General features: G+C 33.1%; 4 protein-coding genes across 5 annotated transcripts; 2 read left to right on the plus strand and 2 right to left on the minus strand.

Annotated features, from left to right (window-relative positions):
• Positions 1–1,513: 1,513 nt before the first annotated feature.
• Positions 1,514–4,221, plus strand: LOC115718697 (transcription factor GTE7). 2 transcript variants are annotated; one of them, XR_009686061.1, is made up of 4 exons: positions 1,514–3,136; positions 3,238–3,490; positions 3,606–3,899; positions 3,990–4,221. XR_009686061.1 is itself a non-coding variant. In XM_061109922.1 (3 exons), the coding sequence occupies exons 1-3, from the start codon at positions 1,742–1,744 to the stop codon at positions 3,662–3,664; spliced, it is 1,707 nt and encodes a 568-aa protein (XP_060965905.1). In that variant the 5' UTR covers positions 1,514–1,741; the 3' UTR covers positions 3,665–4,221. The 2 variants fall into 2 exon arrangements, 1 of the variants encoding a protein (XP_060965905.1); XM_061109922.1 differs by having other exon boundaries at positions 3,606–4,221.
• A 691-nt stretch (positions 4,222–4,912) lies between these two features.
• LOC115718696 (uncharacterized) lies at positions 4,913–10,462 on the minus strand. Its single transcript, XM_030647518.2, has 9 exons — positions 10,302–10,462; positions 9,548–10,201; positions 9,010–9,135; positions 8,714–8,911; positions 8,305–8,532; positions 7,077–8,201; positions 6,658–6,945; positions 6,095–6,548; positions 4,913–5,921 (listed from the first exon to the last, which is right to left on the minus strand). Exons 2-9 carry the CDS (start codon positions 10,166–10,168, stop codon positions 5,116–5,118), a joined length of 3,846 nt encoding a protein of 1,281 aa, XP_030503378.2. The 5' UTR covers positions 10,169–10,201; positions 10,302–10,462; the 3' UTR covers positions 4,913–5,115.
• Positions 10,463–12,426: 1,964 nt separating this feature from the next.
• On the plus strand, positions 12,427–15,886 carry LOC115720954 (UDP-N-acetylglucosamine transporter UGNT1). The gene is made up of 10 exons (XM_030650168.2): positions 12,427–12,768; positions 12,927–13,003; positions 13,343–13,504; positions 13,633–13,766; positions 14,083–14,213; positions 14,316–14,360; positions 14,497–14,594; positions 14,750–14,857; positions 14,967–15,023; positions 15,127–15,886. The coding sequence occupies exons 1-10, from the start codon at positions 12,600–12,602 to the stop codon at positions 15,199–15,201; spliced, it is 1,056 nt and encodes a 351-aa protein (XP_030506028.1). The 5' UTR covers positions 12,427–12,599; the 3' UTR covers positions 15,202–15,886.
• A 6,222-nt stretch (positions 15,887–22,108) lies between these two features.
• LOC115719793 (probable aspartic proteinase GIP2) lies at positions 22,109–23,823 on the minus strand. Its single transcript, XM_061109080.1, has 2 exons — positions 23,047–23,823; positions 22,109–22,841 (listed from the first exon to the last, which is right to left on the minus strand). The coding sequence occupies exons 1-2, from the start codon at positions 23,550–23,552 to the stop codon at positions 22,241–22,243; spliced, it is 1,107 nt and encodes a 368-aa protein (XP_060965063.1). The 5' UTR covers positions 23,553–23,823; the 3' UTR covers positions 22,109–22,240.
• Positions 23,824–25,051: the final 1,228 nt, after the last annotated feature.

Consider the following 25,051-nt stretch of genomic DNA (forward strand, 5'->3'; position numbering starts at 1 on the left):
TATTATTCCTTTTAAAGATATTGTCTAATATTCATTTAAGAAATATAGTAATTAAGGTGGCATTTGATCGTAGATAATGAAATTGAAATAGAATAGAAAGGGAAATAAATAATTTTTATCCTATTCCTTTAGTTGGTTGCATATTAAAGTGTTAGAGTATCATTTCAATTTTTTATGAAGACTGTAGGAGTTAAAGAGTATAATTGGAACCTCTCAATTATCTCTATTTACACACTTATAGTACAATTACATAATCTGACAATAATATGACAAACATACTAAATTATATAATTACCTCTAATTATACACAATTACAATCCAAACATGCCCTTAGAAAATTTGGTGATACTCTTTTATTCAATTTATAAAAGAGAAAATATTTTATATAATATTATTTAATTTTTTTTTTTAAAATTTACGGTTGGGGTTTTTAAAGTGGATTCTCTTGTAGTTTTTATGTGGATTGCTATATAGATTTTAGTTGCAATTCAAGTTGCTCCGTTAATTGCAATAGGAATTTCCAAGTAGAATTCTATAAAATTATTAAAAAAGTTGTTTTAAAAAGTGAAAATAAAAAAATTCTTTTATAAAATTGGTATTATATAAAACAATATATTCGTATAAGGAAACAAATTTCCAAAATTGTAAAAAAATAAACATAACATAAATTTGGAAAGAAATTTATAACTTTCTATATAATTAAAAATTAAAATAAAAATCTATTTTTTCACTATCAGATATTTTAAAATTTTAACAAGCCAGCCATTATTGTTTGTACTAAAAAAATAATAATAATAATAAAAAAGCCAGCCATTATTTTTTTGATTATTAATCTCTATTTGCAATTTGTACATAAATTTCTTTTTTTTTTTAAAAAAGTTTGTACATAAATTTCTTGATATATATTTTTTTCATTATGTACATTTAAATTAAATTGCTTAAAACTCTGGAAATCTCTGTATTATGAATGGGCAATATCGTCAATTAATCATATTTTAGGCTAATTTAGTAACTTAAGGAAGCAAAAGAACGGGTCTTAGGAGCCAATAATTTGAACACATGTACGAAAATAGCCTCGCATTTATGATGGTGATCCTCACGCGCTCCAACTCACTCAGTCACCGCCCTCGTGCGCGTAGCTTTTTCCTCACGCCGCTAGACCTGAGCTGAGCTCAAATTCGGCTTTCGGTCCACGTCATCAAACTGGTGGACCCCACACAGCCTCAGAAATTTGAAAACCCTAAATGCACGACAGATTCGCCTCAAATTCAAATCCAAATTAGAATTCACACATTTAAGGAATCTCCTTATACATCCGATGAACGACATTGCGCCACGTAGAACAAAGATCGCATAACAACCGTCCGTGCCAGATCACGCGGGCACAATCCCGGGCAGCTGGAGAACACGATCCTAACCGTAGGATCAACAATCGAACTCTAATCTTCGTCTATTAATCTGCCCGAAATTTTGTCGGGTAGATCTCGAGGCCTTTAAGAAGCCACCCTAGCCCCCTTATCGTTCTCGCTCAGATTAGGGTAAGTTCCTTCAAACCCTAGGCTTCTTCTAAGCCAATTTTCTGTAATAATTTGGTTGATCGGTGGCGCGTGGGGTTGATTGGTGACGCGTGAGGTACATAATCGACCTTATTCATGGTGGTGTATGCTTCAATTGGATTCGGAAACCCTCGTCGGAGCTCCGCCGGGCCCGTAGAGAAGGCCAAATCTGATTCCGTACTTCCATGGCTTCGGCCGTTTTAGCGAACCGAAACGAGACCAATTGGCCACAACCCAGAGCGAAATTCATGGGGAAAGTTCCTAAGCAGAAAAAATCTAAGAGGCAATTCCAATTTCATGCAACTGCAGGTGACGTTAACGGGGGATGTCAGATCGATGAGTCTTCGGCCGTGACCCAGACGGCGTCGGACGATGCGTCTTCGATCAATCATCGGAGATCGGGCGAGCTCAATTTGGGTAATCCTCAATATGTATCGTTTAACATGGCATCGTTTTCTAGGAAAGAGCTTGGAGAGCTGAAGAATCGGCTAATAATGGAGCTTGATCGAACTCGACAATTGCAGAACCGAATTGATACAGGAGAATTCGTTACTTTGCCTAAGAAATCTGGACCAGGGAAGAAATCGGGTTTAAAGCGTCCTTTTCCCTCGAATTCGAATCAATTCGCTAAAGAATCGAGCTCCAATTTCAAGCGATCGCATTGGGATAACCCAATTTTGATGAAGAATTGCAGTCCGATATTATCTAAACTGATGAAGCATAAGCACGCATGGGTCTTTAACAAGCCCGTTGATGCCCTAGCTGAGGGGCTCCACGATTACCACGACATAATCAAACGCCCGATGGATCTGGGTACCGTTAAATCGAACCTCGCCAAGAATCTCTACACATCGCCTGTGGATTTTGCATCTGATGTGAGGCTAACGTTTCACAACGCCATGACTTATAATCCCAAAGGGCACGATGTTAACGCTATGGCTGAACAACTTCTGGCTAGGTTTGAGGAGCTGTATCAGCCTCTGAAAGAGCAATTGGAAGAAGGGCCTGGACCAGAACGGCCTTACGAAGATGAATTACAGGCGAGTTCTTGGGATCATGTGGAGCCCGAGAGGCCTAAACGGGAAGAGCCTTCGTACAGAGCAGAGAAGAAACAAGAACCCGAACGGGTTCCTGCTCCGGCGAGCTCGTCAAACCCGGCTCCTCCTCCTCCTCTCCCGCCTCCTTCCGTACAATCACCAGTCCGTACACCTTCCCCTATGAAGGCTCCTCCAGTCAAGCCTTTGAAGCAGCCGAAGCCGAAGGCAAAGGATCCTAACAAGAGGGAAATGAACATGGAAGAGAAGCACAGATTGGGAGTTGGGTTGCAGAGTTTGCCACAGGAGAAGATGGAGCAAGTTGTTCAGATCATTAAGAAGAGAAATGGGCATTTGAAACAAGATGGTGATGAGATTGAGCTCGACATTGAAGCTGTCGACACAGAGACTCTCTGGGAATTGGATCGTCTTGTTACTAATTGGAAGAAGATGGTCAGCAAAATTAAACGGCAAGCTCTCATGAACAATACAATTGGGAGCAACAACAACAACAACCATAGCATGAATGCCCATAAAGGCAATGTGGTGAGTAGAAGAATCTTTCATTGGCATAAATTTGATTCTTTATTTCAATTCTGATTTAGCAATGTCTAACCGGTAAAACATTTGATTTGTTTCTATAATAGGAATCGAGGGCAAGTGAAAAGGTGGAAGCCAGTCCACCTGAGCCGAAAAAGGCAAAGAAAGGAGGTGGAGGAGGAGTAGAAGCTAGGGATGAAGATGTTGATATTGGTGATGATATGCCAATGAGTAGCTTTCCTCCTGTTGAGATTGAGAAAGATGTTGGAGAACACCATCCTAATGTCGGTGGCGGCGGTGGTGCGAGTAGTAGCTCTAGCAGCTCAAGCAGTTCAAGTAGTGATTCCTCATCATCCAGTGGTATAACCCAATTATGATTGTTTTGGGATTTGTGCAGAAGAAAAACACTCATTATTAGTTCTTTACTTATTGTGGTTTGTGGTGGTTTGTTTGTTGTTGTTCTCTCTTTGTACAGATTCAGATTCTGGTAGTAGTTCAGGGAGTGATTCCGATGATGATAATGCCCACTCGTAGTTTTCCGAAAGTGGGACTTTGAATTGGAATTTTAGTCAAGAACGAAAGACAAACTGCCAAGAATGAATCCATAAACAAACACACCTGATTTGGGTGGGGTTTGTGAGTGAGAGAAGAATGAATGAACTTTCTTCAGAAAGTTTATGCCATTGGGCATTGATCGGCATTGGCAATGGTAATGGCAATGGCGGATCCTTTCCAGCTAAGAGAAGTTTGGCAGAGATATATTGATGAGGTAAATGAGTCCAATGCCTATTTGTTTTATAATAATTAATTTACCAAAATGAGCTTTGTGTATTGAATATGCTTAAATCTTCTCTTACAGGGACAACAGGGACAACAAGTATGGTTGGATGGGATTGGCAGGTGTTGTTTAGTTAGTTTAGTATTACTATTAAATACGAAATTTGTAAAGAGATGACCTTTTTTTCTTAGGATAAATTTGATTAGACAACCTTGTGTAAATTTTTCATTATATGACATTGTGTAAACATCACATCACTTCCTCTTCAATCTTTGAATCCAATAAAATTTTCACCACAATTGGTTCCTATTAAGAATAATCTTTAAACAACAAAGCAAATTATGACTTGGTATTGAAGAGAGGTATCTAAACAAGAATTATTATTAGGCTATATGAGTCAAGATTAGCATGTTCACGATTCTTGGATTCTATGTCTTGGCCTAAGGACAAGCCATGTGCTTTTGCAATGTGGCAATAACTTTATCACTCATTGAAACCTCATTATATAACTTTACAACGAAGACAGTATTACCCAATTAATAATATTGTGTTGTTGTGTGTCCCTACTACTACCCCTAAGAAAAAGGGAAAAAGATCAAAAATGTAAGAAATAAAAAAAATAAAAAACAAAAGTTGGGAGGATGGTCCAACTAATTGAACTAATGGAAAAGGAAAAAGGTGATGAGTTTGTTGTGGATTGAAAAAGAAAAAATAATGATCAAGGTGTTAACTAGCTAATGACTATTGGGGGAAGATGGTTATGTGTATATTTTGATGGTGATGGAATTTGAGTTATTGAGTTTCTATTGGATGAGAGAAATCAATGTACATTTGAATAAGATTATGTGGAATCTTCTTCTTCTTCTATTAAAGACAATATTTTTCTCTCTATTTAGGCTTTTTGTGTTTTTCTCCAAACATTAGTGGCCCCAAATTTCATGTAGAAGGAACTTGGAAATAATGTTTGTAGTTGTTGACCCATCAAAGTTGACATTGAAACTAAATGAAAAATAAAATAACAAAATCCCATTTATATTGTCTATTAGGAAAAACAATGGCACAAATCAATAGGCTGAGTATATTGTTCTAAATGGTTTCAGCAACAATAAACTTTTTTCCTAATACAAAACAAAAATCTCTCTCAAAACTGGTACAATAAAGTATTTAGTATTTTGAATCTCATTTTAAGGAATTGAAGAAAGAAAAACTATTTGCTCACTTGGGGTCGACACAGTGCACCGCCTTCTTCATTTAAAGAACTAAGAAAACGCTCTTCCAAGCCGGTGCTCTTCATGGTTTGAAAGATCTTACCACAAAATTTTCGTATATCAGCCCTCCTCGACTGCTTTTCGGGCTTATTTGTTGCCAAGACCTCTATCAAGTGACACAGGCTAGGGAGATGGCTGCTCCAAATTTTGGGCAATGCATCTGTGTTATTGGCTGGACCAAGTGACTTGGATATTTCCATTACTAAATCAAGCGCTTCAATCCTTCGATAGTCGGATTTCGTATTGCCACATTTCTCCAAGAGGAAACCCAACACTTGACGTCCAATCCATGGCCTTCTGCGAAATATGTCTTTCAAAAATTCTGACTTGATTTGTGACTTTTTACTATCGAAATATTCTACCAGAACGCGCTGGAAAATATCAATAACCCCTTGCAACTTAGCCTCTGGAAGATTTTTCCCATCAATGATCTTGAGTATCCAGAAAGTCGAGTTCTGTGCAAGCGAAGCAATCATCTTCTGTCGGTTCCAAGACGCTGATTGCTTCTTATTAGCAAGTTTCTTTTTCTTAATTGGCTTCGACGCCAACTTCAAATTCTTTTGCAACAAAGACTCGAGAGCAGGTAGTTGCACTTCTTCACCCTTCGGGTGCTCCTTCGCTTTAAATATCTTCTTTTGTAGAATTCCCCATATGCGTTGCCGAAGCTGTTCGCTACTTTCTGCGGTTGGTGGACTAACAAGTGCTCGTGCTAAGTTGGAATACACCAAGAGAACTTGTGGGCTACCTGTTTATTAAGAAAACCACAGTAACAAATGAGAAGGAAAATTCTGTAAATTACAGACATAATGATCAGCCAATCCATTTTTATATCGGAACATAATCATCTAAAATCCAAGCTACATATGCATATTCCATTATTTTGTGTAATAGTTTGTCTGTTTAGAAATCAGAGCTTACCCGGGTTTTCATGCAAGTAAATTTCCAGCAGCGAAAGTACACGAAGTTTGAAAAGAACGAGCTGATACTGAGCAGTTTCGCTCCCAGCCTGAGCCTTTCGCTCTTTAAAGATCTGAGCAAGGTATGTGTCCATTCGGAACATAGCATCATCATCCATTCCTCCATCAGAATCATCCGAAGCAGCAGAAACATCATTGTGAACTTCCTCGAGCCCCCCTACAGCCTCCGAGTCATCTGTCTGCTCCTCACTTTCACCGGTTTCAGCTGTCTCAGCATTATCGATCACCTCATCCTCATCTTCAATATTCAGAAAATCTTCGTCATCTTCATCCTCATCAACATCATCATCGCTCTCAGCAACTTGATGCCTAGCAGGTTTTAGTGTTTTCTTAATTACTCGTAACATTTGCAGAAGACCATCATCCGTGATATCATCACAGAAATGTTTGAAAACCTGAAAAGGCATATGAATGTCAGATTACAGTAAAGGGTAATCTGTTTTTCTAATTAAGATCAACTATTCATGAGACAAAGCTGAAAATCCTAGTGCATCGAAATCTGACCTGCTCAATAGCAGTTCGCATAGGAGCCGATGACTGTGGCAACAATGAAAGCAATGTATCTACAAGAACATCCATTACTGCAGGTGCAGCATCATCATCGTTGTCCTCTTCCCCAGAAGATTCAAGAATATCAGGAGTTGGAAAAGCCTTCTTACAACATATAATTAATTCAGTGGCAGCGTCTGAAAACTCTCTTGGCCGTAGGAGAATTTGCAAAAGCAACTGGATGAGCAAGTACCTTATTGCATGCAATCTGTTCGCCTCGTTGCTAATCCCGCTATTCCTCTCCTGCCATCATAAACAAATTTGTTAGCACTAGGACATGATTATCGAAATATTCAGTGACAGTCAAGTGAATCATAAGTAAGGAGTACAAAATAACAGAGGCCTGCATTGGCTGCGGATCTAAATAAAAGTACCTCTCTTGAGAGTGAAGTTTCTGTCTTTATCAATTTCTTAATTACACTTTCTTCTTCATCTTCCAATGGTCGAAATACAGAAATTGATGGAATATTCCGTAAAGTACTTAGAAAACGCATGAAATATGAACCAAGGTCATTTGGCTCAACACCGTTTATCTTAGCACGTGAACCTTCGCCCTTTTGAGCATTTGCCAACAGCAACTGAAGTTGTTCGATACACATCTTGCAAAGAGCACTGGAAGTGGCTACTTTCGGCCATTCAAACTTCTCTTCTAGCTCAAATGATGTTACTTGAGTGCCAAGAGATGCAGTAAACACACCCTGAACAGCTAGAAACTTCATTATCTCTTTTTGAACACGGAACTTGGCTTCATTATCAAGCTTCGAATTCTTCAATACACTAGGTAATGATTCAACAATCCAAGTTTTCAAAAAATCTGAATTTCCCAAAGCCCCAAGTGATTCTTTGTCTTCAACTGAACCCATCTCTGAATTGTCATCAGTTGTTTGACTCTGATCCGAAGGTTCCTCAGAAGGATGACTTTCATCCACAAACATGCCCTTTAAGTTCTTAATAAACAGTATGCAGCCAGATTCTGTATCGAAGTCAGCCATAAATTCCTTAACCGTTTTTGTTCGTGTAACGGAGTCAAATTTTCCATTGCTGTGTTTTTGTAGAGCAACAATAACAGCAACCTTTTTGACATCATCATGCTTAACCCAATTCGATATTTCTTTAAGAAAATGTTCAGCAACTTTGTAAAGCCACGAGTCCTTGGTGGCCAGTACGTCCATCAGGCACTGGACAAGTTTGTATGACAAAACAAGCGGTACAAAAGACGCAGGCAACCTTGGCAATAGTAGAAGAAGAACATCAAATGCCAAGTGCTTACGGTCATGAGATGACAGAAGAAGAGATCCTTCAATAATCACTTCGATGAAGCACTGCAAGTTCTTTACAATTTCTTCTTCAGAAGAGCTAGATTTTCGACTTTTCTTGTGCTTCTTCATAGAACTTGAAAGAGACACTACATCGCCAGCTTGCAAAAGACTTTCGGGTAAAAGAAGATTTACCAGAACAGGCCACACACTGTGAACTCTAGGCTGGCAAAAGGTTGATTCCTGACATATTTAAAGAAAATAATCACTTCTTTACTTCGAGAACTTATTGAAAGCCACACGTCTAGCATGTGAAAAAACGTAAATGTGTAGAATACAAATTTACCTTCAAACAAGTAGCAAGCAGCGACAGATGGTCGGCAGAAAAAAGTTCGTTAGCACAGAATGGATTTGGCAGAAGTTTACCAAACATTGCACTATCAGCCGAAGTTTTTTCATGGAGTTTCAAAGCCAGAAGCAAGGCATCAGGATTTCCAACTTCTGTAGCTCCCGCAAACCACTCACTAAGTCCTGGTGCCTCTAACACATGTTTTAATACAGCTTCCGTGGGCAACTGCAATAGGACGAAAAATCGAATCAATAAAAAAGGAATGCACTGTCATACTCGAACCAATTTCCCCCCTTTTTCTTTATCTTTAATATAAAATAATAAGTTCATACATTAAGTAGAAAGACTAGGCCGCTAATGCATTTACAAGTACTAATACAAATTTTACTCATCAAGTCATTCATACCATTTCAACCAAATCTAAAATAACCGACACAGCAGGCTCTTGCAAGTATCGCTTCTTGACTGCAAGGGCAATTACGAGACTGGTAAATTCCTTTATGTAAGGAGTATCCCGATTAGAATTCCATTCCTCAACAAGTCTCCTAGACCGGGCAAGAGAACCATAAGCAAATAAACGACCCAAAAGAGACTCTCTAGCTTCCTGCAATGTCATAAACCATAAGAAAAGAAAGCTATAGAAACATAAAGAAAGATAAGATAAAGAATGCAAAACAATTAATTCAAACATATCAAGCATACCTGACCCTTCATTGAAGAAGTAACTTCTAACAAATCAGTTATGAGTTTCAGCAGAGACTCCACTTTAACGCTGGGTATGCTGCCTATTACCATTGTCAAACCTAATGCAAAACCTTGTCTTGCACACTGCAAGAACAATACATGTGAGAAATTAGTCAGTATTAATATGCCTTCTAATTTCTATAATAATAAAACATTCAAATCATCAGATAATCCTGTTAAAAGTTTTTCACTGAAAAAATGTTATTAACCAAACTAACACCTTAAGAGATATAACAAAAAAGTATCAAACTTTATGAGTTATAATAAGCATGATGACAAGATTAGCTAATTAAACTAAAAATATACTACCAACCCTTCCATAAACCTTCAAAAGTCTTATAAGCAAATACCAATGAAATATATGTAAATCAAACAATGACACCACACAAAATGAATGAAAGATAATCAGTTCTTTAATAATCATAACCAAACATAACACAACACATCAAACAGAGCAATGATAAAAGAAATTCACAACAACACACACACACATTACCTCTCTGGATGAAGAAACACCACGAATGAGCCTCCTAATGGCATATCTCAAAGAGGGTGCACATTGATTCAAGCCATCATCTTTCTCAGCTTCCAACTTCAACCCACTTTCAATAGCATCCTTAGTCTCAAGTCTATCATATACTTTCTGAACATGCTCCAACTCAGTTACCAATGCTTCAACAGCTGCTTCTCTCAAAGAAGCATCAGAACAAGACAAATCCTTAAAAACACCAATGTGAAACTCAGGCAAAACACCAACAGATGATGATGACTCCTCCACATTAGAAGAAGCCTTAACTTGAACAACCTCCGTTTTTTTGAGCTTAACTTGTTCATTCTCAGAATGGTGCCTCACTTTATCCAAAGCTTTTCTCTTTTTCCTCCTCTCCATAGGCTTAACCGTATTCACAACAACACCAGCAGCAGCAGAAGAAGAAGAATAAGGAGACTCATCATCATTATCATCACCATCACCATCACCCTTTTCAATCTTCTTCTTCTTCTTGGTCTTCTTTTTCAATTTATCACTCGAAACAACCTCATTAATGGGTGTATCTAATTGACCCAATTCAGTTTCGACTTCCAATGATTCAGAACTTCTCTTTTTACCACTACCCATTAAAGCTTAAGGTGAAAAAACAAGAAAAAGAAGCTGCAAAACCAAATCAAACAAAAACCATTAACTTAGAAACCAGTTTGAGGAAAACCCTAGTGAAAATTTGCAGAGAATAATAATATTTGTGAGTCCTGACCTTGAATGGAGGGTAGAGCGGTGGTGGGGTTATACAAAGGTTTAAGCTTTAGAAAGAATGTTGGGGGCGGCCGAAACTGGAGTGGAGAAGGGCAGCGTTTGGTTTTGGTGAGAGAGAGAGAGTATGTTTCTCTCATATGGGCCTATTTCTTGGGTCGTCGGGTCGGGTTTTTTTGTTTTATGTATTTAAGGCTTTTTTTATTGTATAAAACTTTTAGGGCATCATCACTTCTCTTCCCATTTTAGGTTTTTAGCATTTTCACAAGGGAAATTTTTATATTTATGGTTTTTTTTTTGGTACTAATATTTTTGTAAAAAAAAAAATTTATAGGAAAATTTTAATAATATTGTAAAAACATGGTAACCAGTTACTCTTAGGTTATGTTTAGTAAAATTTTAATAATATTGTAAAAAATATTTTATAGGAAAATTTTAATAATATTGTAAAAACATGGTAACCAGTTACTCTTAGGTGATGTTTAGTAAAATTTTAATAATATTGTAAAAAATATTTTATAGGAAAATTTTAATAATATTGTAAAAACATGGTAACCAGTTACTCTTAGGTTATGTTTAGTAAAATTTTAATAATATTGTAAAAAATATTTTATAGGAAAATTTTAATAATATTGTAAAAACATGGTAACCAGTTACTCTTAGGTTATGTTTAGTAGGAAGGATGGAGAAACGAGAAGACGAAGAGTTGATGAAAGAGGTAGAATAGGAGGGAGGGAGAGTGAAGTAATAATTCTTTTTAAGTTGTTTGGTAGAAAGAATAGAATGGTAGAAGGATAGATAGTATTTGTTTATGAAATTAGTATATTATTCTTATAGATTTTTAATAATATATTAAGAGAGTATAATTATAATTTCTAACAATTGAAAAGGGATAGTATGGAACCTTCTATTAGTGTAAGGATTTGCTCTCTATTTAACTATCTCTCCCTCCTCCATTCTATCTTGCCAAACAAGAGGGATTGTTATCTTCTCCCATCTCTCTCTACCTGAAATTCAACATATCATAAATCATCATCCTAAGTACAATAATGATTGGACTTCAATCAAAGTATTACACTTAAAAATACTATGATTAGATGTGAATCAAGAGCTTCTAACCCCACAATGCGTTACTTAGGAAAGCAACACTTGACAATCTTGAATGTGTTGAGAGTAACACATTAATACGAATGATAGCATTATAGGACACATTCTACAAGATGTACCCGTACTAAGCAAGGGCCCTAGGTACTAGGCCTTAGACCTTTGGCAAGGGCTTGATAAGTGATCATTCTATGATATTATTTTTACCATTTAAATTTACTTATGTAATATCAATTATATTGGATGTTTTTATTGTTTTTCTTGCTAGGTCTTAGTTCATCGGTGCTCTCTATGGTACATGCAAAGACAAGACTGTCTCTAGTTAGCCATGAATTGGAGGCCTTTCGTAGAGGATGTACATATTCTGGGCAATGTGACTTGTTGTGTAGGTTGTTGGAAGACTGTTTCAAAAAGTCTGGTTTTGTCGCTTATGTCGGTTTTTGTGTAAACAACTTGTAATATTTTGAATTAAATTTTACAGGATCATAGTTATGTAAATATTATTTTGTTTTAAAATTTAAGGTATTATAAATTTGTTTTAATTTATCAGTTATTTTATTTAAATTCACTTGACGTATTAGACATCGATCAACGTGATTGATACATTGTAATCGTAACATATTATTCTTTTAATTAAGGTGTTACACAAAGTTTAAAGATGAAAAAGTTACCTTTACTTTTTTTTTTTCAATATTTTTAAGGGAGTTTTTATAAAAATATTAGATTTTGGGTAAAATTTTACAATTTCACTGTCACATGGAATTTTTTACAAAAATGCTATATTTTTTATAAAACAACCGTAAAATAACAAAACAGAACAATTAAAACAGCAGTAGAACAATTAAAAAACAACAGTGTAACAACAGTGAAAACTTACACAATGTTTTTTAAAAAATCACAGTATTTTAAAAAAAATTCCGCTCTACAGTGAAAAAGTAAAAAAATTAAAAATTTCAGTACGAAGTGTAAAAATTATAATTTTTAAGGGACTTTTAAGAATATAATTTGGTATATACTAAAATTTCGAAGTAAAAATCCTAATTAAATAGAAAAGAAAAAAAGAAAATACATATTTACGAAAAAACCAGTTGGGAAAACTTGACTTCATCGCCATTTGCAAATCTCAGTCTTCCTTCCCTATCCTTGAATTGAACTCAGAGAGAGAGAGAGAGAGAGAGAGAGAGAGAAGAGAGAGATTATGTCTCTGAAGGGTTCAATCTCCGAAAAGAATCTGATGCTGCCGATATCCGATCCTCCCAGGGACGAAGACAGAGAAAGACTCCTCCGAGCCGATGACAAACTCTTCAGAGGATCATCCATGACCAGGCGTGGAGCTTATGCTGCTATTTCTTACATGTCTTGTGCAGGTATACAATTACCCTAATAATTCCCCTTTTTGTTGGATTGCTTTCGCGTGATGAATGCTTATTACCCAAATTCGACGAATTCGTTTCGTTTTCGGAATCAGATTGATATGGGGACATTTCAGATTGATTATGTTTATTTGATGTATCTGTTTATGCAGTGTTATTGGTTATTTTCAACAAAGCAGCTCTTTCATCGTATAGCTTCCCTTGTGCAAATGTCATCACTCTCTTTCAGGTAAATCCCAAACCAGCTGATTTTTTCTTTCTTTCGTTCAAGGGTTTTGTTTGTTGTCTTTCTTATTCTTTTGTGTGAAAGTTAATATTTTTTTATCATAATTATCACATGAAAAATCTTTGTTCATTATGTACTTCAAAGTTGACTTTTTTATAGCTTCAAAGTTCTTAGCTAGACCATTTTGATTTTGAAGTAATTAGCATATACTCACAGATTGTTCATGCAATGCTATACTTGGGAAGTTGTCAATGCTTATAGTTTCCATACATTGTAGTAGTGTCTTCATATTATTCATGTGGCCAGCAATTTGAACACCGGAGATTTTAATTGCAACTGCAGATGATATGTTCATGTTGTTTTCTTTATGCTTTAAGACGCTGGAGATTAATTTCATTCACGGTCAGCGAATCCTTGACAGCTCCGGATAATGGGATGACTCTCGTGCCATTAAAGACCGTGAGGCATACCCTTCCTCTTTCAGGAGCCTATTTGCTTTACATGGTATGCATAGTCATTTTCAAAATATTATAAGCATTTTTCTAAATGTGGCTGATAATATGTCTGTAGACATTGGATTTCTTTGTTGCGTTATTTAAATGTCTATCAACTATTTAATTTGTCCTTGAAAGCTAGCCACCATGGAGTCCGTACGTGGAGTAAATGTTCCCATGTATACCACTCTCAGGCGCACCACAGTGGTATTTACTATGATAATGGAGTACGTTTTGGCAGGGCAAAGATACACATCTCCTATTGTTGGAAGGTAAATTGCCTTTGTACTCCATTGTTCTGAGAATATCTATCGTTCTTTACCAGTATGGTTCATGCTGCTAGGTTTGTGTTTCTACATACAAAATTTTGCTATAACCCGTTCCTCACAAAGTTCATTCCTTTGTCTCATGTATATTTTTGTCGTAGTTGTCACTTTTCACTCCCTTACTTCAACTAGGATTAATTGTTTAGTTTCTAGTATATGAAGAATCCTGAATGTTTAGTTGTTACTGAAATATTTCAAAGACATTTGCTTACTTGGTCATATTTTTGTTTCCCTAATTGAACTAAACATTTTAAGTTATCAGCGTTGGATTGATCGTTCTTGGTGCATTTATTGCGGGAGCTCGGGACTTATCATTTGATGCCTATGGCTATTCTATAGTTTTCTTATCAAACATCACAACTGCAATATATCTTGCAACCATAGCCCGTATTGGTACTACTTTTGAATTTTTTTATTTATGCAGAATCTTTCATCTCCTCATTTCTAGGCTAACAACTGCTTAAATTGTGAATTAAAACTTGTTCTGTTTCTCAGGGAAATCCAGTGGACTTAACAGCTTTGGCCTGATGTGGTGCAATGGTAATCTTATCAATCTTAACTTACACTCTAGAAATTTCATGATTTTTTTTTCTGGACAGTGATAAAATGATATTTAATATTATCTTACATATATGAACAGAAATTGATTTTTTTTTTCTTCTTCACAAATAAATAGGAATTGTATGTGGACCAATTTTGCTGCTGTGGACATTTATTCAGGGTGATCTGAAGATGACTCTAAATTTTCCTTTTCTGCTCTCACCTGGTTTTATGGTAAGTCCTTTTCACCTTTATAACTTCAATCGTTTTACATTGTTGAGTTCACGCTTAAAAAGTTGATTGAAGCTCTAATCATGTAAAACTTTATTTTTCATGCTGTCATTTGTTTTTTAATATTTTATATTATTGTTTTGCCTTTTTTTGGACAGGCTGTGTTGCTTTGTTCCTGCATACTTGCTTTTTTCTTGAACTACAGTATATTTCTTAATACAACGCTCAATTCAGCACTCACGCAGACAATTTGTGGTAATCTGAAGGTGTGTTTACAACTGCAATTTGCATCTTTTGTGTCCTTTGCTACATAATTTCAAATAATCGGTACCAAAATGAACTAATCTTTAACTTTCTGTTATTATGATATCGTAGGATCTGTTTACCATTGGTCTTGGCTGGATGATTTTTGGCGGGCTTCCATTCGATCTTGTGAGTATAGAATCTTTGTTTCTCCCTTGATTCGAGGGTTATTTATTATGCCTTCTGCTTCACTCTTGTCATGGAACCTTATGTTATGTTTATCCTTTTGTAGTTTAACGTTATTGGTCAATTCCTTGGCTTTTTTGGATCCGGATTGTATGCATACTATAAGCTCATCGGGAAGTAACTTGCGTAGTAGCTCATTTGACTCTTCCGGTTAGAGACGATCAGTTTTGGCCATTGTTTATATCATCCTCACACCTTATATCTAGGCACCTATTGGGGCCTCGGAAGCTGTATAACAATGCTTAACAGATCTTATTTATGGTTATGGAGAATCAGAAGTCCCCAATCTTGCTTCTCGAGGTACACTTTACTATAGAAGAATGGCAACTGGTTTTTGATCTAATTTGTTGTAAGAAGAGGTGTCACTTGATTAGCTTCCTCTTCGTAGGCATACACTCGATTTTGAAGTAGATATCCATCTTGATTTTTAGGACCGCCTTGTAACCATAAGCTATCGAGAAAGGTGTTTCTCCAATAGTCGTGTAAGGGTTTGTGTTGTATCCACTTATGCTCATTCGGGTTTCACGAGTTTGGTATTAGGTTCTTTTTTATGATTTTGTTGTCTATCTCGACCTACCGGTTGGCTTATTAGGGTTTGTGCACCACTAAATTCTTTTTGATTCCTCCATTGCAGTAGGCTTGGAGTTGGTCATCGTTCAAATTGTGTTTCAATTTGAAAGAATCTTGTAAAACCCAATTAAAAAAAAGGATGAACTTGACCAATGACGGAAGCACAATATATATTAGAGTAATTTGCAGCATAAATATTTAAACTATTGATGGTAATAATACTTATATTTCAAGAACTCTGTAGGTATTTCTGTAGGTATTTAGTCATTAAATTTCAGGTTATTATCCATGTGTTATAGGGATTGCATGTGACAATTTACTTAACACTTAGCAGGTACCTACATTTGGTTGAAAATATAAATATCTTCGTTTGTTGAAAGATCTTTTCAATAAAATTAATATAATCTACATTTGGTTTAGTTTAGGTTCTTAATAATTTTAATTAATATTTAGTTATTAAAATATGATTTTGTAATACTCATATGGTAAGTAAGCTGTTGTTAATGATAAGTGGAGAGAGGTGTATAAGGAAATCAATTCTACTTAGAGAAAATTATATTGTATATTTATTTTATTTTACCTGTTTTAAATTTTACTTTTATTTTTATATTTTTTAAGATATACTAACTTTTATAAATGATGTTTCCATTATACACTTTAGATTAATGTAAATAATGTGCTAGACTTAACGGAGGACGAGAGTATATTAAGAAGCTCAAACTCACATAATAATCAACCCATAAAATTTTACAGTAAATGTATATTTTAATAATATAGATAAAATATTTGAATAAAACATCTTTAAGTAAAAGACTTAAATATTCTAAAATAGAGTAATATTAAAAACACACTTAAATTATTCAATCATAACCATACAATAAAAATTAGGGTAAATTGCGGTATAAATACTTAATGTTTCAAATTTTATACACTTAAATACCTAATGTTTATTTTTGGAGGCTAAAATACCTAATGTTACAATTCTCTTACACCGTTATTACCACTTTCGTTAACTCATAAATACGGACACGTGAAGGGTTAAGATGCATTACATTTATTTTTATTTTATTTTAAAACTAAATATTCTTAATATCAAAAACTAAATGCTACTTTTCAAAAAAAAAAAAAAAACTTGTTCTCATTAACAATTTTCACATGATATTGACACTTCAATTCGATAATCATGTTCCATATACTACACTGGTTCACTCAGCTATGGTAATTTAGTATTGCATTTCTCTTATTATTATTATTTTTTTTAAAAAAAACAAGTAATATTTAATTTTTTATATTAAGAATATTAAATTTTAAAATAAAATAAATAAATATGATGCATTTGGGCCCTCCACGTGTCTAGGGACGGAGGGATTTTAGCCCATATGTGGGCTAAAGCCCTCACTCAAATATATACATCAAATTTTTTATATGTAGATATATACATATATTAATTCACTTTACTCAATTTATTAAAGTCCAATTCACAAAAGCCCTCACTCAATATCTTAATCATAATTCATGAGCCTACTCTTATTCTAATCAAGCCCATTTTTAAAAGTAGTCCAATACAAATAATAAAAAAAATAATACTTTATTAAAAAATAAAATAATACCATTGACAATATTTTATTTTATTTTGTTGAAGATGAAAATTTGAAAGATACATTTATCATTATTTTTATTAGTTTTGACTTAATATTTATTCAAGCCCCCACTCAACTAAATTTCTGGCTTCGTCACTGCACGTGTCCGTGTTTATGAGTTAATAACCGAAGTGGTACTAACGGTATAAGAGAATTGTAACATTATGTATTTTTGCCACAAAAAATAAACATTAAGTATTTAAGTATATAAAATCGAAAACATTAAGTATTTATACCGCAATTTACCCTAAAAAGTAATATAATCCCTACTTAAAAATATAAATAACTAATATTTAATATGAATAAAATATTACTTTAAATAGAACACATCCGAAGTAAATTTATCACAATATAAAATATTTAAATAAATGTATCTCTTTAACAAAACTCATAAAACATTCTCCAAAAGAAAATTATCAACTAAAACTAATCAATTGAGTAGGCCACCAAGGAAGTAAAAGAGAAACAACCGGTAAACGTGGACGCACCTTAGGATGAACACTAAGATGACAAAGACTTTCAATTTTATTGTGGTTTTTACCAATTATTCTACATTTAAAAATCTCAACTTTATCTTTAACTTTATAACCATAACATGAAAAGAAAAATACATCTCCATCATCGGGATGAAAAGTTAAAAAACTAAGTTCGTTCACTCTCAAACAATATTTAGAATTCATCGTCATTTCATCGTGATAATGCACTAAATTCCAAATACACCTCTCACCATTATCGTCTAAGTCCCATGCCTTGAAAACAAAAGATTGATTCTTCTTATTCCAAAAGAATTGTGACAAACGCAACTTTCCCCGAACTACTCCAATATTTACTTGCCTAACAATTGAACAATGTAGGCGACCTAACACTCTAGACAAATTAATCGAGCGACATTTTCTCGAAAAAATAGTCAATGCAACCATGCCTTCAATTTTATTCCCGGTACCATATGGCCAATATACAATATCATTGGAAGCAATAGCTTGGTTATGGCTTAAGGGCCTATAGTGTGGACACTCGAAAGTTGATTCAGTCCATTTACCAGTCTCGAAAGAAAAAATGGCTAATTGTAATATGAATGTTGGTGGAGTTAAATCTGTAGTGATCATGACCACCTTGATTGTAGGGTTGTTGAGTTTGTTACTAGCACCATCATAACCTGATACTACTAATGCATATCTACAACGTGCATTATTGAAATTTGGAGGTGTAGGAAGCGCAATAGAATAACTAGTAAAAGGATTACAAACATATAAAGCTAATTTAGGATGTATTTTAATCAGCAACAAATCCTCGAACGATGACAATATATAAGCATATTCGTTAACATCATCCTTACAAGGTAAGAACTCTAATGCTAATCTCTTTTCGTAGTCAAAAATCTTTGATCTCTCTGAGAAAAATGACAAGCAAGATGAAGGAGTCCAAGAAAAAGAGCTTGAAAATAGTAAACTGAAAGGTATAGGTGGTGATAATAAGTTATTTCTTAATCTTTTTTGACGATGATGGTGATTGAATCTGCAACTGAAATAAGTTATTGAAGCCAAAATAATTGAGCGCCATTGTTTGCAGACGTAAGTACACTCTACTACGCTTTTAAAATCAGGAAGTCGAACCAATATTTCCAACAATACATCATCAATTATAATTGATATTGGTGAGCATTGTTGTTCATATCTAATCCTTTTCCTAAATGGATGATATTCATAACCCATATTAATAAGGAAAGCTAAAATAAGTTCTTTATTATTTCTTAGCAATACACGTGCGTACGTTAGTTATGTACATTTTTTTTTTTATATATATATATAATACAGTTTGTATTTAAATATTATAGTATTGTGATATGTAGGTAGATATTTCAATAAAATCAAAATTTTAAATAAAATATATAACGTGACTTAGCTGATATTTCAACTAGAGGGCCTGTCTGGTATTTTTATTAGGGCAATTTACATAAATGTATACATTTTTTTAAATAATTACAAAAAATGTGCAAAAAAATACAATTTTAAAAATGCACATATTTGAAAACATATTTACAAAATTTCATATAAACTCTTAATTAAATTATAATAGATATATTAATGATTCAACTTTCTATATTTAGATTTGTATAACTATTTTCTTATTATGTTTTGTTGTGTATGGTATTGTAATATTTTTTTAATATTGCTTATATGTTTTTAGTGTTTTTTTTTAAATTTATATATGTTTTTGTTAAACTTGATGGGTTGTTTTTGTTTATTTTTTTAATGTATTTTTTTGGTGGAAGAATTATTCATGCTCCATCTATAAAGGTCATTTTTTTTTTGGTATTTTTATCTTTGTTAGTTGTTTTTTTTCTTTTGTTTTTTTTTTGTGGTGTTTCTTATTATGTTTTGTTGTGTATCACATTGTAATATTTTTTTAATATTGTTTATTTGTTTTTAGTGTTTTTTTTTAAAAAAATTTATATATGTTTTTGTTAATCTTGATGGGTTGTTTTTGTTTATTTTTTTAATGTATTTTTTTGGTGGAAGAATTATTCATGCTCCATCTATAAATGTCTTTTCTTTGGTATTTTTATCTTTGTTAGTTGTTTTTTTTTCTTTTGTTGTTTTGTGGTTTTTTTATTATGTTTTGTTGTGTATCGTGTTGTAATATTTTTTTAATACTGTTTATTTGTTTTTAGTATTTTTTTTTTAATTTATATATGTTTTTGTTAAACTTGATGGGTTGTTTTTGTTTATTTTTTTAATGTATTTTTTTCACTTTTTATTATTAATTTAAAACTGTTTATTATTTTTAATCGTTAATTATTTTTTTATCTTATATTTAAAATATTACATCTGTATATTTTAAATATTATTGTTTATAATTAGAATCTTATTATGTTTTTTAATTATTAATAGATAAATTTTGTTAATTAGTAGGCTTACTCATTAATACCATATCAATTAGTCATAAAAAATAGTTATACAAATCTAAATATAGAAAGTTGAATCATTAATATATCTATTATAATTTTATTAAAAATATGTATGAATTTTTGTAAATATATTTTCAAATGTGTACATTTTTAAATTTGTGTTTTTTTGCACATTTTTTGTAATATAATTGTTTTTGTTGTACACTAATGAAAAAACCCCATTTTATTATTATTATTATTATGATGTTAATACAAGAATTTTATGTTTTTTATTTTTATATATATTGTTTTCTTTAGTTTTTTTTTTCTTAATTTCATTAATAATAATAATAATAATAATAATATATTTAAGACAAGAAGTTTAATATTATCGATTGATATGGCATTGGAGACTTTGAAATTATGATGATATGTATATTTTTTTGAAATGGACGTACACATGATATAGGTTTAACAACTTTTTATTATTTTTCAGTTAAAACTTATACAGTTATTTTTAAAAAAATTAAATTTAAAAAATATGATAGAATTTAAATGTAAATTTTGAAAAATATATCATCATTCAAATTTAAATATGATACAAAATTACAAATTTAAATTCAAATAAAGATACTAATTTAAATTTAAATTAGTAATTTTTTTTTGGATGAATAAGAAATATATTGATCAACCAATGATTTAACACCAAAAATTTATTCCCATTACAATTAAAAAACCATTAAAGGTCTTTTGTTTTACCCCTTAAGCTCTGTATAGTAAATCCTATTATAAACATCTTCTAGCCAAAAAAAAAAAAAAAATCCTATTATAAACATCAACTTTTATACTACATAAAGAATAGATAATAGCATTGATGGACCCAAAATTTTCATTGGGAGTGTAATTGTTATTAAAATTTTTTTTAGGTCTACTTTATTTAATTTATTTAATTTTGTATGGGCTTTTTCAATTTATTAGTAATTAAATAAAATTTTAATAATCACGATTTTTAAGAAACCCGTTGATTAACAACGGATTGCACAATTAATATAAAATCACGATAACACACATAATCTAGTAGGGCATTACAACGAGTCATAAATATCAACTATCATTTTGTAAAACCAGCGAGATAAACAACTAACAATACAAGTTCATCTTGGGAGGCATAGAGCGAGACAAGATGATTCATGTGATAGACGAGCTAATATAAAAGCTCTCTAGCCTAAGGAGCACAAGAGATACAATTTGAAAAGCTTATCATAAGTCTCTATAAAGATTATATAAAGGCTTCGTTATAAGCGACTAACGTGAGAAGAAGGTCAAAGAGAGTTCGTCAAAGTCATTTTCTTTACAGTGTATACTGCGAAGCATAGAGTAGGATGCAATACCACGTCACGATGAAATTTAGTCAACAGAACTGTTTTGGATAAAGACAAAAGCAGTTTATAGCAATTATTTTTCTTTTATCTATGTGCTGTAAATATGAAACGTAGAGATTATTTATGTTTCATGAACAGTTATAAAGATAAGATTAGTAGCAAATAATTGTCACCCCCAAACACTTATAAATAGGGGAAGAATTCCCAAATTAAGAGACGACCAAATTTTGAATCCTAAGTGAATATACAAAACATTATATTTGTACTCTCTAAATTCATCAAATCCCAATAATAAAATAGACTTATGAATTATGAAGAATTAACTTCAAAATTACGTAAAAGTCTTCTTGTTTAATATTTCTCATAATTCTGGAAATATATTTATTAAATTTAAGCTCTTTTATTGGTCAACAAAAATTAGCGTTAACAGCAAGTGAACAAACATCAATCATTTATTTATTTTTTACCTTCCACACAACATACAACATATGGTAGAAGTCATGCATACATTTTCATTTGCGGTATTAATCAAATGAAAATTTACATAGCTAAAACAAGATAGTAGTTCCATCTTATAAAACTAGAGACTAGAAAGTCAAGTGTAGTGGAGAAAAAGAAAATTTAATGGACCAAATTTCAGATTATGAAAACTATAACCAATGAGGCTTGATTCAAAAGTACTTACTCAACATAAGCATTATTAGAAGTAAAGTTAAATTTAAATGAACAAGATGTTTGGCTAAAAAGAAGAGATGAGGTGAAACCAAGCCTTGAAGCAACTAAATCAAACTCAAGAAGATTGTCCTCAATTTGATGTCCTCCAATTATAATAGCAGTGGGAGAGTATGGAATATCAAAATCTTGGAAGTAAAGTTTACCACCATCAACAAATCCAAGACACAACACACCATTTCTAACCTTAACCATCGAGTTGGCACCAAAAATTGTCCACACATTGTTGTTCTGCAACACCAAATCAATCTGAGGGACTGCAGGCCCTGTTCGGGTGATACCGATGCTTGTCGAGTTAAAACAAAGGCTGAATGGCGCCACAGCCTTCACTCTTGGAACTTCAGCCAATGCTTTGCTAAATTCACCAACAACAGCTTTGTATATGGAAGTTTCCAATGTTGTATAAGGCTGAGAAGTACTAATCTTTGTTCCACCTGTTCCATCTTTTGCACTAATGGAAAACAACGTTGTGTTTAACTTAAGAGCCTTGTTGTTGATCTTGATCGACTTTACTCCAATGAAATAGTCAGGAGACAAGTCAACAACATTATATCACAATTTATATCCACACATTAGCAATGTGTTAAAGGGGAGACTTATCTGTTTGGACCGGTAACACTTTGGCTCACAACAGATTACAAACAGCTTTAAGTGGCTCTGATACCATGTTAGAGTTTGGGATAAAAATGAATGAGGTTCCATCTCAAAATCAATTGGCAATGAGAGAAGTAACTTATTAACAATGTGGGACTAACTAGGTGTTGCCACAGCAGAAAACAATGTTTTGGATGAATACCTTAGTCCCTACATTGTGTCCATTTGTGGAATGGATTGCTATGATGTCTTGTGCTAATTCACCACCAGTGCTTCTAAGGGTGAAAGGGTTGTAAGGGGAGACACTGCAGGTGTTGTTGTTGCAGCCTGGTTTTGGTCCCTTTACACAATCATTACAGCTCGTCGAGATTTGGCCAGCGCGATTGCACGTCGCAGAGCCGCATCTTGATGGCTTGTAGGTTGAAGAGACATAGCCCTTTTGGCAGCTGATCATAAGGATATCACCTCCGAGATCTATGGTGAGTTTGAGTGGGACTAGAGGTGTTCTTTGGTTTATTTTTGCTATGTATTGTTTGGTGGAAGCATCTTTGATTACTGGGATAAGCACAGCTTGGGGTTTGAAGACTGGTGGTTTGGCTATGGAGGGAGTAATAATATTGGAGAAGAAAAGATTGGTGAACAGAAGGAAATAAAATGAGAAAGCCATTGTTATTAGTTAATCGAATTGTTTGTGTGTGTGTTGATAGAAGTAGTAGTAGTAGGATTTTATAGCAACTGTTGATTTACTTTTTTAAAAAACAATATCTTACTTTGTTTTAGTGTAAATGATATACTGACTGAGATCATTATTGTTTTGTTGTGGATGCACCTTTTTGCCCATTTCCCAGAAACTCTTGTGGTGCAAAGCCTTGCATTGATCTCTCTCAAACACTCAAGATGAACTCACAAGAGCATTAGCCGATTGGCCATTTGAACACAAGATAAGTTTCAGTAATACTGAATTGTATTGATTTGAGTGTGTATGAATGTTACAACAATGAATTAGCACTAGTTAGACATTTATATACATGTCTTAAGGAATAGCTAAGAGTTAGTTATTAACTAACTTACCTAACATACCGAACTAGAGCCTACTATCTTGACACGTGTACAATAGGTAACTAACTAACTAACATTTCACAACTCTGATGGACTATTAATTGAAAAACCGACCACCAAAGATAAGACAGCGTGGGCACCAGTTTTAAGGGTAAGCTAGGGGATAAGTTGACTGACACCATCTCCAGCATCCTTTAATATTTTATTTTAGGTTATTTAAGATGGTTAGAGAAATGCTAAAGGGCACTAGTGATGTCTAGCACCATCCTATGTGTCAATATCACTATTGGTCCAACAAAGTATCGGTCCCATATAATTTAATATAATAACTTTTAGGGAATATCGCTAGCTAATCGCAACGCGACATGTCGAGAAGGTGCTAAACACTACTGGTGCCTAATAGTAATGCTCAGATGGTTAAGTACATAGTTAAGTAAATTGTCATATGGCTTGGTCCAAGTCATTAAATTTTGAAACTTCTGTAGGTACATAGTTAAATAAAATTGTCACGTGGCAATCCCTAACTAGTTCAAGACATTGAATTTTTATTATTTTAAAAAAATTAGTTCAAATATACTAATAAGAAAATGACACATAGATTTAATGGATTAATATTTAACGGTTAGGTACCTACAGAGTTCTAGAAATATAATTTAGGTATTATTACCGCCTAAAATTAAACTTAGGTATTTATTTGCAACTGAAAGTTAAACTTAGGTATTTATGCCGCAAATTACTCAAAAAATAATGATAACATCAATGCTACTGTATATCATTCACACATATTCCTAAAATAGCATTATTTTCCCTCCAATGGTATATCATCTCAATATTTTGCTACTTCATCTGTCCACCTAAGCAACCATCTCTTAATTTTTTACCATTGGAGATGCTCTAATATATATATATATTTTTATTAATAAAATATTATCTAATATTATATTTCATTAAAATGTAAGAGCAATATACACTTACTACATAATTTATATTAACCCGAATATAATAGCAAAATTATCTACAAAAATAAGTATATCTTAAAGAATATAAAAATAAAAGTAAAAATTAAAATAATTTTACTATTAACTCTTTTAAATTTTGTCTTAAGAT

The sequence above is a fragment of the Cannabis sativa genome, chromosome 2 (genome assembly GCF_029168945.1).
Source record: "Cannabis sativa cultivar Pink pepper isolate KNU-18-1 chromosome 2, ASM2916894v1, whole genome shotgun sequence".
Taxonomy (NCBI): Eukaryota; Viridiplantae; Streptophyta; class Magnoliopsida; order Rosales; family Cannabaceae; genus Cannabis; species Cannabis sativa.

Coding starts and splice junctions, on each gene's coding strand:
- LOC115718696 (XM_030647518.2), bottom strand. CDS start 10,168: ATGGGTAGTGGTAAAAAGAGAAGTTCTGAATCATTGGAAGTCGAAACT. Junction 8,533..8,713: donor TTTTAGATTTGGTTGAAATG/GTATGAATGACT, acceptor GTCCTATTGCAG/TTGCCCACGGAAGCTGTATT. Junction 6,946..7,076: donor AAACTTCACTCTCAAGAGAG/GTACTTTTATTT, acceptor TTATGATGGCAG/GAGAGGAATAGCGGGATTAG.
- LOC115720954 (XM_030650168.2), top strand. CDS start 12,600: ATGTCTCTGAAGGGTTCAATCTCCGAAAAGAATCTGATGCTGCCGATA. Junction 14,858..14,966: donor CAATTTGTGGTAATCTGAAG/GTGTGTTTACAA, acceptor ATGATATCGTAG/GATCTGTTTACCATTGGTCT. Junction 15,024..15,126: donor GCGGGCTTCCATTCGATCTT/GTGAGTATAGAA, acceptor ATCCTTTTGTAG/TTTAACGTTATTGGTCAATT.
- LOC115719793 (XM_061109080.1), bottom strand. CDS start 23,552: ATGGCTTTCTCATTTTATTTCCTTCTGTTCACCAATCTTTTCTTCTCC. Junction 22,842..23,046: donor TTCTGCTGTGGCAACACCTA/GTTAGTCCCACA, acceptor TAAATTGTGATA/TAATGTTGTTGACTTGTCTC.
- LOC115718697 (XM_061109922.1), top strand. CDS start 1,742: ATGGCTTCGGCCGTTTTAGCGAACCGAAACGAGACCAATTGGCCACAA. Junction 3,137..3,237: donor ATGCCCATAAAGGCAATGTG/GTGAGTAGAAGA, acceptor TTTCTATAATAG/GAATCGAGGGCAAGTGAAAA. Junction 3,491..3,605: donor TGATTCCTCATCATCCAGTG/GTATAACCCAAT, acceptor CTCTTTGTACAG/ATTCAGATTCTGGTAGTAGT.